The sequence below is a fragment of the Neovison vison genome, chromosome 1 (genome assembly GCF_020171115.1).
Source record: "Neovison vison isolate M4711 chromosome 1, ASM_NN_V1, whole genome shotgun sequence".
NCBI lineage: Eukaryota > Metazoa > Chordata > Mammalia > Carnivora > Mustelidae > Neogale > Neogale vison.
The window spans coordinates 114,664,150-114,677,781 of record NC_058091.1 but is presented as its reverse complement, the minus strand read 5'-3'; the positions used below and the strand labels follow the sequence as shown (position 1 = coordinate 114,677,781).

Sequence of the window (13,632 nt, the reverse complement as noted above, 5' to 3'; positions counted from 1 at the left end):
TGGCTGCCTCTCTGCCTACTTGTGATCTCTGCCTGTCAAATAAATAAATCAATCTTAAAAAAAAAACTAGTCAATATGATCCAAAAGAACATTAAAAGGAGTATTCACCATGACCAAATGGGATTTATTCAAGGGCTGCAAGGTTGGTTCAACATCCACAAATTAATAAATGTGATACAATACATTAATAAAAGAAAGAACAAGAACCATATCATACTCTCAATAGAAGCTGAAAAAGCATTTGACAAAGTACAGCATCCCTTTCTGATCAAAACTCTTCAAAGTGTAGAGATAGAGGGCACATACCTCAATATTATCAAAGCCATCTATGAAAAACCCACCACAAATATCATTCTCAATGGAGAAAAACTGAAAGCTTTTCTGCTAAGGTCAGGAACACAGCAGGGATGTCCATTATCACCACTGCTATTCAACATAGTACTAGAAGTCCTAGCCTCAGCAATCAGACAACAAAAAGAAATTAAAGGCATCCAAATCAGCAAAGAAGAAGTCAAACTATCACTCTTCACAGGTGATATGATACTATATGTGGAAAACCCAAAAGACTCCACTCCAAAACTGCTAGAACTTGTACAGGAATTTAGTAAAGTGTCAGGACATAAAATCAATGCACAGAAATCAGTAGCATTTCTCTACACCAAGAACAAGACAGAAGAAAGAGAAATTAAGGAGTCAATCCCATTTACAATTGCACCCAAAACTATAAGATACCTAGGAATAAACCTAACCAAAGAGGCTAAGAATCTATACTCAGAAAACTATAAAGTACTCATGAAAGAAATTGAGGAAGACACAAAGAAATGGAAAAATGTTCCATGCTCCTGGATTAGAAGAACAAATATTGTGAAAATGTCTATGCTACCTAAAGCAATCTACACATTTAATGCAATCCCTATCAAAATCCCACCCATTTTTTCCAAAGAAATGGAACAAATAATCCTAAAATTTATATGGAACCAGAAAAGACCTCGAACAGCCAAAGGAATATTGAAAAAGAAAGCCAAAGTTGGTGGCATCACAATTTCAGACTTCAACCTGTATTACAAAGCTGGCATCATCAAGACAGCATGGTACTGGCACAAAAACAGACATATAGATCAATGGAACAAAACAGAGAGCCCAGAAATACACCCTCAACTCTATGGTCAACTAATCTTCGACAAAGCAGGAAAGAATGTTTAATGAAAAAAAGATAGCCTCTTCAATAAAAGATGTTGGGAAAATTGGACGGCCACATGCAGAAAAATAAAATTGGACCATTTCCTTATACCACACACGAAAATAGACTCAAAATGGATGAAGGACCTCAATGTGAGAAAGGAATCCATCAAAATCCTTGAGGAGAACACAGGCAGCAACCTCTTTGATCTCAGCCACAGCAACATCTTCCTAGGAACATTGCCAAAGGCAAGGGAAGCAAGGGCAAAAAGGAACTATTGGGATTTCATCAAGATCAAAAGCTTTTGCACAGCAAAGGAAACAGTTAACAAAACCAAAAGACAACTGACAGAATGGGAAAAGAAAGATATTTGCAAACGACCTATCAGAAAAAGGGCTAGTGTCCAAAATCTATAAAGAACTTACAAACTCAATACCCAAAGAACAAATAATCCAATCAAGAAATGGGCTGAAGAGATGAACAGACATTTCTGCAAAGAAGACATCCAGATGGCCAACAGACACATGAAAAAGTGCTTCACATCACTTGGCATCAGGGAAATACAAATCAAAACCACAATGAGCTATCACCTCACACCAGTCAGAATGGCTAAAATTAACAAGTCAGGAAATGACAGATGCTGACGAGGATGCGGAGAAAGGGGAACCTTCCTATACTGTTGGTGGGAATGCAAGCTGTTGCAGCCACTCTGGAAAACAGCATGGAGGTTCCTCAAAAGGTTGTAAACAGAATTACCCTATGACTCAGCAATTGCACTACTGGGTATTTAGCCTAAAGATTCAAACGTAGTGATCCGAAGGGGCACACGCACCCAAATGTTTATAGCAGCAATGTCTATAATAGCCAAAATATGGAAAGAACCTAGATGTCCATCAACAGATGAATGGATAAAGAAGATGTGGTATATATACACAATGGAATACTATGCAGCCATCAAAAGAAATTAAATCTTGCTATTTGCAACAACGTGGATGGAACTAGAGGGTATCATGCTTAGTGAAATAAGTCAATCGGAGAAAGACAACTATCACATGATCCCCCTGATATGAGGAAGTGGAGATGCAACATGGGGGTTTGGGGTGTAGGAGAAGAATAAATGAAACAAGATGGGATTGGGAGGGAGACAAAGCATAAGTGACTCTTAATCTCACAAAACAAACTGAGGGTTGCTGGGGAGAGGGGTTTGGGAGAGGGGGGTGGGGCTATGGACATTGGGGAGGGTATGTTCTATGGTGAGTGCTGTGAAATGTGTAAACCTGGCGATTCACAGACCTGTACCCCTGGGGATAAAAATACATTATATGTTTATTAAAAAAAACAAAAACAAAGAATTCTTAGGAGCCAAGTGGGAAGAGAAAGAAGAAAACCAGAGGATGGGATCTTCAGGACACTATGCTTTAAAGGGAGGGTCATGGAAAAGTCAAGACTGGTAATAGAGTAGAGGATAATCCGTAACTTTAATGCCATTATCATGTTTAATAAAATTAACAGCAGTTCATTAATATATCATACCCAATGTATACAGTTAATTTATTTGGATCTAGATGTTAAAGATCCACCTATCACATTTGATTGATCTCTTTCAGTCTTTTTAAAATTTAGAACATACTGGGCACCTGGGTTGCTCAGTCAAGTTAAGTGTCTGCCTTTGGCTCAGGTAATGATCCCAGGGTCCTGGGATCAGGCCCTGCATGGGGTACTCTGCTCAGCAGGATGCCTAGTTCTCTGTCTCCCACTCCCCCTGCTTGTGTTTTCTCTCTTGCTGCCTGTCAAATAAATAAATAAAATATTTTTTAAAAATAAAATAAAATAAAATTTAGAACATGTGTATGACCTAGAAAACCAGGCTATTCTCCCATGTTCATTGGCTGATTGTATTCTTGTTTCTTCCATCTCCAGGTTTCCTAAAAACTGGTAGTTAGAACAAGAAGCTTGAATAGCTTTAGCTTCAATTTTATTTTTGAAAGGAAGACTTTATATGTAGTGCTCTTTATTTCCTGTTGCAAATCAGGATGCATGTGTTGTCTGTAGACTTCTTTTTTTTTTTTTTTTTTTTTAAAGATTTTATTTATTTATTTGAGAGAGAGACAGTGAGAGAGAGCATGAGCGAGGAGAAGGTCAGAGAGAGAAACAGACTCCCCATGGAGCTGGGAGCCCGATGTGGGACTCGATCCCGGGACTCCAGGATCATGACCTGAGCTGAAGGCAGTCGTCCAACCAACTGAGCCACCCAGGCGCCCTGTCTGTAGACTTCTAATCTAAAAATTAATCAGTGAGTTCAAGTGTTACCATACTGATTCACCTGTTATGAATTTTTCCATCAGTCTTTCATCTAATGGTTTTTGTGTTCATTGATGGTCATTGCTTCGGTCTGTTATCTCATCAGGGACTGCAGAATGTTAATAATTTAATTCCACCTTTTATCCTTTTATTCATTATTATTAGCTTGAGTTCTAAACAAAGTACTTTCCTTATCTTGATTATCCTGAAATAGAGCTTCTACAAGAAAGGTGGTGTACATACTTGGTTCTTCCCCTTTCTATGTCAGTTTTCAGCATAATAAGGTAATGCTATGTCAGCTTTCAGAGTGCCTAAATCTGTTGGAATTTGGGAGAATTTGACTGGTTTTGGACAGTCATTATGTTTGAATGATATAGTTCTTTTTCTGTTTAGGTCCTTTTCTTATATCTTGAAGTAAACTTTTATCATTTTATTCATATAGGTCTAGATTTATTACTAGGTGCTTTATTTTTGATTATTTGAAATTTTCTTGAATATAAGTTGTTATATTTTCTGTTTATCACTGTCTGCCGGTATACCAGTACACGTTTGATTTTGGTATGTAGTTCTTGTATTTGATAAACTTGCTACACTCTTTCATTAGTTCCAGTAGTTTTATTTATTTATTTCTCTCAACAATCATATCATCTGCTAGTAATGACAGATTTTCCCCTTTGTTGTCAGGATCTGACCTGACATCATTATGGAAGCTGGTTAAATAGTCTTTGTAAGGCAGTTATCTTTGCATGGATGCTGGAACTGGAAAACTTCAGGGCAGACAGTTGGAAGGAAAGGGAAGAGATGTAAAGTAGGGAGAGCTGGGATTAAGTAGAACTAATAAGCATGAGGCAGAGGCCCTCTGGTAGCCCTGTCCTAGGGGAGTCTTAAGGACGTTGTGATATGCATATCACTTTTGGGGGCTTTTCCTATCTCATGTTTAATTCTCATGCCCAATATTCATTTCATATTACTTCTCCTCTTGATGTAATAAAAATTTCAACCATTTAACATTTCATTTACACATGTTACTAATGCCCTATTTTACTTTGTTCTGGAGTTGGAGGGTTATTCTTTTTCTAAAGGCATGTGTTCACTTCAAGGTTCATTTATTTCCTCTCATTTTTAAAGACTGAAAGCATTTAACATAGGACTCTAGAGTGCAAATCTGGACATGTATCATTAGCTTCATATGTAAAATATACTTTAGATATTATTTGAAACTTAAATCCTATATCTATACCCAGACTATTCAACAAGTATGAGGGAAGTTTATGCAGCACCTGGGTGGCTCAGTCAGTTAAGAGTCTGAGTCTTGATTTTGGTTCAGGTCATGATCTCAGGGATGTGAGACTGAGTCCTGAGTCAGTCCTCGTGGTGGGCATGGAGGCTGTTTAAGATTCTCTCTCTTAAAAAAAAAAAAAAGAAAGATGAAGGAAGATTAAAAATACTAAGTGTGAAAGACCTAATATAATGACAGATTGAAACACACAGCATTCATCATACCCTCTGCCAAAATCCCTCTAAAATGAGAGGAAATAGTTTATTTAAAGACATAAAGGCATAAGAATATAAAGAATGGGCAGGATGAAGGAAGAAAAAAAATTTTTACTGCAAGTTAGAAAGCAGATCAAAGTGTGGTATTTGGTTAAGACCAGAGAAAGCCATAAACTAAGCCTTGAAAAAGGCTGTGTATCTTTCTGTAGAATCTCAGTCTGCCTCAGAAATGAGAGGCACAAAGTACCTCTCAAAGTGAGGATGAGGGTAGAAGAACTATTCAAAGTTTATACAAGAGGCAGAAGGACTGCCCCTCCTCCTACCATTCTGTTCCCGGCACTGACGAGGGTCTGTTTGAGATTGGTCTAGATCCAGAACCGTTCTATACTCTGGGCCAACAGATGCTATAAGGGTAAAGAGGTGCAAGAGCAAATGAGGAGATTAATACAACTCTTCCATCCCTATTTGGCTCAACTGATCCTGTGACACAGGGTTACACTTTTCAGGCAGAAAAGTGGATAATTCCCCTGGTGAAACTGATTAGTTTAAGACAACACAAACACAAAACCCTGAAACTGAGGAGGAAAGGCTTGCCTACTGAGTTTCCTAAGTGATGAGCAATCCTTAGGAACAGCTCCCCACTCTGGAGATTGGGAGTTAGTGGTGGGGCAGTAATGTGTTTTATAACTTGCCCTCCAGGTGATTTTGTTGTAGCTAAAGTTTACAAACTATTGAGACAGTTTAATTCACAATAAAGCCCTTGAGTAAACCCCTAGTTACAAAGCTGCCAATCAGGTTTTTTAAAGAGATTGACTCTTACACAGGAACAGCCATGTATAATGAGCAATATTTCAAGAAAATCTCTAACTTAAGAGACAAAAGATAAAAAGAAATCTGAAAACAGAAACAATGTAGTAAACAGAAGAAAACTTGCAAAGGCATTAATATCATTTGAAAGTCATTAAATTCATGAAATAAGAACATTATAAAAGGAATATTCAAAGACTAAAAGAGGGTTATCAAGTAGGAAAGTAAGTATAAGAAAAATATGAGAAGAGTCTAATAGATCCACTATAGAATGCTGCAATCAATTAATAAATATTTCAGAAAATAAGAGAAAATGTTGAGGAAGAAACTGTCAAAGAAATAGTTCAAAAAGGGGCACCTGGGTGGCTCAGTCCATTAGGTGTCTGACTCTGGCTCAGGTGAAGATGTCAGGGTCCTGGCATCCACATTCACTACGCTCCATGCTGAGTGAGGAGTCTATTTTTGTCCCTCTTCTGCCCCTCCCCTGTTCATGCTCTCTTTCTCTCTCAAATAAATAAAATCTTTTAAAAAAAAATAGTTCAAAGACTTTCCCAGAAGACACATTGAAGGCACACTGACTGGTAAACACAATGAATAAAAGAAAATTACACCGAAAAAAGTATACTTCATTAGAACGCTAAAGGACAAAAAAAAAAAAAAAAAAAAAAAGGTCCAAAACACTATAGACAGAGACAGAACAAGAAAATAACGTGCAAAAAGAATGGGAACCTATTCTGTGTAATATTGTAATGGTGGATATTATACGTTTGTTAAAACCCATAGGATGTACACGAGCGAACACTAATGTAAACCATGGACTTTGGGTGATATGCCGTTGTGGGTTCACTGATTGTTAACAAATGTACCACTCTGGGGTAAAATGTTGCTCGTGGAGAGGCTGTGTTGTGTGAAGGTGAAAGGTGGTATATGGGAACTCACAGCTCAATTTTGCTGTGGACCTAAACCTGTTCTAAAAGATAGTCCTAAAAAAAAAGGAATGAAAATCAGAATGGCATCTCAGTTCTCTAGCAACGTTAGAGGCCAGAAGACAATAAAGAATTCCCTTAAATATTTAAAGGAAAATTATTGAAAATTCAGAATATAACCCAACCAAACTATGGACAGATGGAGAATTTTAAAACATTTTTGGGCATCTGAACTGTCAACACATTTACCTTCCAGGAAGAGGAGAATATATTCCACCAAAAGAAGTCAACTGATAAGATTCCTTCCTGAGAATGTGCAGCCAGTGCATCGCAGTCTCTGCAGGGAGTTGCAGTCAGGGACTCTGGGCCCATCCAGACCCATCAAGCTCTTTTGAATATTTACATTCCCAGGTCTCTATCCAAGGCCAGTCAGAGATCTTTTTCTGTAGGAGTTGAAGGGGAAGTGAGAGGAAGGAGGAGGAAACCATGAAGAAATTTTTCATCACTATAACTCAGTAGCTACTACTTTCCCACTCTGAGCCCCTCCTTCTTTCTTTCCTCCTCTGCCCCCACCCACCTAGGATCCATAAAACCGCCAGAGCTTTTTGTTTTCCCTCAACTGTGAGACACCTATGTCCAGGTTTATGGACCTGACCACATTCCATGAGGGAAATGGAACAGAGGCAGCGCTTCCTCTGCTTTTTGTCTCTTGCTTATACAACTGCAATAAGTGATTAAATGTTTAACTCTTTCCTTTTTGGCTTGTAGATTTAACTGGCTACTCCGACACCTGGGCGCTCAGTTCTTGCTCTCTGCTGAGCTGAGCTCCTGACAGCCTCATTCCCCAGGTTACCACTAACTGCAAAAAGTCATTTCATGAAATTTTGCACGAGTGAGCCAGACAAGTTCATGGTCTCCAGGATTCATTCTCTTGGCATGGGTGGGACAGTTAAGATTCCTGATTCCAAAGTATTTTACAGGGATTATTAATTGTTCTTTTTTAAAAAAAATATTTTATATATTTATTTGACAGAGATCACAAGCAGGGAGAGAGGGCAAAGCAGGCTCCCTGCTGAACAGAGAGCCCTATGCGGGGCTTGATCCCGAGACCCTGAGATCATGACCTGAGCCAATGGCAGAGGCTTAACCCACTGAGCCACCCAGGCACCCTATTGTTCTTGTTTTTGTCATAATAGCCTCATGTTGTTCTATTGTATGTGTTAAAGTAGGCCACAGTTTCTACACACCTCTGCATCAAACACTCAACATCATGTCACCAAAACTTAAAGCTACTCTGATTTCCCTAAAATTCTGACTCTGACCTGAAACAAAACCTAAGCTTTTTTCATGTCAACATAACCTTGTAGCTTCCTAGCTAATCAGGTACAAACAGGTAAGCTTACGTGGTACTACTATCCTAAAAGGAATGTATTTCTAGGAGACAATCACAACACAAAACAAGGTGCTTTCATTTATGCTTTATAAACTGAGCTTCAAGTCACTTTTGGTTTGGAAGTCTTCCTATTTCCCAACAGTTTGTCTCCCACTCAAAATATTTGTCTCATGTAAAGTTTTCTGAATTTTCTTTTGACATCTTCTATCCAGAGTCCTGTGCTTCTACACAGTCACACTCTCACTAGATGATCTCCAAGATGATCCATGAACAAAGAAGGCAGCAAGATCTTGCAATATAATTGATTATGAAGACAAAAGAAGGTCTCCAAAAAGTGAAGATCTGGATCTCTCATTTTCCCTGAACTTGTCAACACCTCAAAAATGTGAGAATGGCCAAAAGTGGGAACTGAGAGACTGAATATATAAGTAAACAATGGCCAGATACATTTTCTGTATGTTTAGAATTTTCCACAATACAAAATTTAAAATATTTTTAAAATGTCAGTGTCATTAAAGATTAAATTAAACAACAGAGAGTGAATCTAGATTAAAGGAAAATAGAGACATAAGTAAATGCAGTGCATGCTCCTTGACTGGACTGTAGATTTTTAAAATTAGCTATAAAGTACATTATTGGAAAAATTGGGGAATTGAAATTGGACTATATATTAGACAAGAGTGTTGAATCAATGTTATATTTTTTGGATGAATTTTAAATGTTTATGTAGGAGAATATGTTTGTTCTTAGGAGATAATGTTGAAATACTTGGAATAGAGTGTCATGATGTTTGCAACTTATAAACAGTTCATGAAAAACTATATGAAGGTAGAGATAAAATAAATGAAAGAAATGTTAACTGGTAAAACTGAAAAGTACAGAATGCAAATTTAATATTCTTATAATTTTCTTATAATTATATAATTATATATAATTACATAATTATAATTTTCTTATAATTTTAAAATTATAATTCTTATAATTTTAAATTTATAATTTTCTCATACATTTCCCATACTTTTTTCAAAATAAAAAGTTGGTGGGAAAGGAATACAATAAAATACATGTAATATTACAAAGAAGTAAAAGTAAAAATTCCCAGATACTTGTATCTATATTTGGTGAAATGGAAGGATAATCCAAAAATGGATAATAGTTAACTATATTGGGAAGAAGACAGGAGAAACAAGAAGGGATTGAAAACTAGATTTTTCTGAATATACATTTTCCATAATGTTTTTGAAATGGACTTTGTAAATTATTCTTATATTCTAAACAGACTATCAGTCTTGATTTTCGTTTCTTACTTTATTTGACTATTATTTAGGAGTGTGATATAAAGTCTTCTTATCTATCCATCCATCCATCTATCCATCCATCCATCTGAGGGAACCAGTATATAATTACTGTTTATAAATGCTCCTAAACATTAGGAAAACATTAGGAAAATGTCCTATATTCAGAACTATTAGGGTTTTATTATATTCTTTTTCTGCATGATTGTTCCTTGCTTGTGATCTGTTAAATATCTCTTTACTAGTTTATTTTCTCCATTTTAACCATTTTTCCTATCTATATATTTTGATGTTGTTATCTGTAACATTTTTCATTGTACAGAGATTTCTTAAGAGTTGAAAATGACAGGAAGTGAAGTTATGAAGAACAAAGCTTTTCATTGAGAATCAGTTCACTCACATACTTTATTGTCTGAACCCAAAGTTCCTCAGACTAGTTCTTCCAGGGCTAAGCAAAGAAAATGAAATCATGTGGCCTGCTGACATCTTCTGGGTGGTATTTTTTTCTTTATGGAGTGCAGAGAGCTTAAATAACTTGCACTCAGCCACAGAGCTAGAAAATGTTGGAGCACTATTCAAATCATGCCCCCTCCCTGTCAAAATTAAATTAAGAAGATAGAGTGATTCTTCTTGGCAGATTCTGCTAAATGCCAAAAAATTCCGTTTGAAGCTGCCATGAGGTCAGGAAATAAAACTCAAGGGTTGCTAGATGTAGGAAACTTAATATGGAGTTTCTGCATTAAGCTAGGACTCCTAATGGCTATACTTCCAAAGTAAAACTACATCAGAAATAAATTTTGCTATTAGATGGGAATGGCAAAGGAACATGCCTAGGTCTTGCCTTTCTCAAGTATGTCTTAATCTAATTACTACCTAAGTAATACTAATTAATTAGTATTGCTAATTAATTACTACAAACCAGCCTTGTGGCCAACTCATGCTATATGTAGGAGCCTGAAAAATTTCAAGATCATTTGAAGTGGCTTCAGGTCGAATGCATCCTTTAGAGAATGACTGAAGGAAAAAATTATTAATTTATGAAATGATGAAATTATATATCTTATGCCCAAGTTAAAAAAAATTAACCCCAGATGGTTCAAGGATTTACATATTTAGAAAACTCAGCATTCTTAGTAAAAAGTATAGTGAGTATCTTTAGACCTCAGGGCAGAGAAGGATTTCTTAAGGAAGAATGCACTTACTAGAAAGACTTACAAGTCTGACTATATTGAAATGAAAAATCTCACTTATCAAAAGACACCTTAATGTGAAAAAAAAATTAAACTTGAAGACATTCACAATACATACAACTGGAAAAAGATTAGTAAGAGAGGGACGCCTGGGTGGCTCAGTTGGTTAAGCAGTTGCCTTCGGCTCAGGTCATGCTCCCAGCGTTCTGGGATCGAGTCCCACATCCGGCTCCTTGCTGGGCGGGGAGCCTGCTTCTCCCTCTGCCTCTGCCTGCCTCTCTGTCTGCCTGTGCTCGCGCTCGCTCTCTCTCTGATAAATAAATAAAATCTTAAAAAAAAAAAAAAGGTTAGTAAGAGAGTGAGGGAGAATACCTGAAAGGGAGAACTTTCATATATTACTTTATATCCTGGAGAACTTTTCTTTTACAATGCGCATATATTAATTTTTAAAATTAAATTGAAGAAATAAAAATATCCACTGAAGTTAGAGTCAATATCTCCACTCATAGAGATTATCTGATAATCTTTGAAGCCCAGCTGATGTGAATGAGAGAATTCAGGACACTAATACTATCAGCCTTTTGTAAATGATCAAAATTTTCCATTGAAAGGATTTTTAAAACAGACATATCATAGCTAATAGTAAGAACAAAATTTTTCACAGCATATTCTATCTATTCTAGAACAACTACCAAACAAGATTTCTAGAAATGCGCTAGAAAAAGTATGGGATAATACACACCAGCTTCAGGGCAATGATTTCCTGTGGGGAGGGAAAGGAAAGATGCTTTAAGCGCTATCTATTTTAAAGAAGAGAGAGGTGCGGCAAACGTGGGAAAATGTTAACATCTTGTTAAATGGGGCGGTGGTGGGGGTTGTTACATAGATACTGGTTACATAACTTTTTGAATGAAAATCTTTATGAAATCTTTCATAATTTATATTTTTTCATAACTTATGTTTTTAGCTAAAATTAAGAACATTGGGAAGAAATATGCATCAACCCCAGTCGTTTTAGGATGTTGGAAATAAAGGGGATTTGTCTATAGTCCCTACGTGTTCCATAGTGACTACCTCCGATGTCTATATTTTAAAACACGACACACTTGCTTGAAGGATTTTGAAGTAGTAACCGAGCGGAGGAGAGTGGGGAGACGTCAGGGGATAGAAGGGCGAAAGCTGTAGATTCGAGGAGCCTGCCCTCGGCCGGATCCACCTACCTACCTCTGGACAGAATCGCAGAAACCTTAACGCAGGCAGGGGAAGTGAGTCCGGGTCAACGAGGCCGCCACTCAGACCGCGCTGTCAATCAGCTGTGCGCCCCGGCAGGGACCTTTGAGGCTAAGAGATACCTGACGCGGCGGAAACGATCACGGAGAGCTTCTGAGAGCGGGCCGAAACTCAGATGAACTCTGGTTCAGGGTCTGGGTGGAAGCCCGGGGGGCTGGCTCCCCGCACCACCAAGGAAAGTCTCCCGGTGTCCATTGGGTCGGCTCACCCGGAACGCCTGACGAGGAACCGCAGGAAGAGGCGGGGCTGGCCGGAAACCGTAAAAGGGGGCACAGCCTTCGCGCCTCCCTGGACTTCCGCCGGCGCTTCCTGGCCCTTGCTCTGCTTGGGCTGCTGGACCTAGCATGGTCGACGACGCAGGTGCTGCTAAGGCCCAGGGGGACGAATGGACGCCTGCCCAGTCCCTGAACAGACTGCTCAGGTCACCACTTCCAGCACCGCGGATTCGCACCCGGCCGTGGTGGTTTCCTGTGCAGGAACTGAGAGACCCACTGGTGTTTTACTTGGAGGCGTGGCTGGCTGACTCAATCTTCGGTGAGCCACCCCCCTGGTGCTGGTGGTATGACCCCTCCAGTCCAAGAGGAGAGGGACCCCGCAGAGCCACTCTGAGCAGTCTCTGCCGGATTGGCAGAGCAGCTCGGACGCCACGATGCCCACCTTCCAGCTGTTCCCTCCTCTGGCCAACATTCAAATTTAGCTCCTACTCACCTTGGACCAGGCGTCCCTTCAGAGTCTCTCTTTTTCTGTGTAGGCCCAGATCGAGCCGTAATTCCAGAAATGGAGTGGATGAGCCAAGTCCTGCTGACGGTGGACATAGTTAACTCTGGGGACTTAGTTGAAATCACCATCTTCGGGCGGCCCCGTGTACAAAATCGGGTGAAGAGCGTGCTCCTGAGCCTGGCATCCTGGCACCAGAAACTTCGTGCCCGAGGTGAGGGTCTCTAAAATCCTACATGTGGAGGGAACCACTGGTGAACCACCTGGCTGTACCAGGCTTTCTTCCTTTATTACCTTACCAAAACTTTTTGCAGTTTCCTAATGCTAGTGTTCTGTGTGCAGCCCCTGGGCCTCCCTTTGTGAGAAGGGTCCCAAGTGGGACCCTGGGAAAGTAAACTGAGATCTAACACATTCAGGCCTGTCACTGCCCACGCAGCCTGGTTTCACCACTATTTCCAGACCTCAGATTCAGAGCCTCCACCTGAGAAGTGATGCTGCTAGGACCTCCCCTCCTCCCCTATACTCCCCTCAGTGATGAAGTAGTCTGGAACAGAAAGCATTTTTCCTTATTCAGCTGAGAAGATGAAACAACTTGAGGAATTCTTGAAGGCACGTGCATCAGAGCCCCAGACACCGGAGCATCCTGTTGCACAAGTATTTTCAGGAGCATTGTGAGAAACGGTCCTGCTTCTGCTACTGAAGTTCAAGAGAAGCACGTATCCATACATCTCAACATTCTTTTTTTCCTGTGTCTTGCTTTATTTTGATGCAAAAGTGAGTTTGTAGTGCCATTCTAGTAAAGAAATGAATTTCCTTTTTGTCCATTGACATAACGATCTTTGCTCACTTAAATTTAAGCAAATATATGAAAGATTGATTCTGTTCATTCATGTCTTGATGTGTGGGGTGGGTAATAGGCTGATAGGTAGTGGTTTTATTTTTGTTCTTACCTTTGTCTCTATCATTTTGAGTCTATTAACCCTTTTATGATTTTATGGCCAGAGTCAGGCCCTCAAGAACAGGCCCGTGAATTTGCATT

The 13,632-nt window shown here is 39.0% G+C and overlaps 1 protein-coding gene across 1 annotated transcript; it reads left to right on the top strand.

Annotated features, from left to right (window-relative positions):
- The first annotated feature begins 12,220 nt into the window (after positions 1 to 12,220).
- LOC122899789 (oocyte expressed protein) lies at positions 12,221 to 13,268 on the top strand. The gene is made up of 3 exons (XM_044237870.1): positions 12,221 to 12,410; positions 12,628 to 12,807; positions 13,168 to 13,268. Exons 1-3 carry the CDS (start codon positions 12,221 to 12,223, stop codon positions 13,266 to 13,268), a joined length of 471 nt encoding a protein of 156 aa, XP_044093805.1.
- The last annotated feature ends 364 nt before the right edge of the window (positions 13,269 to 13,632 follow it).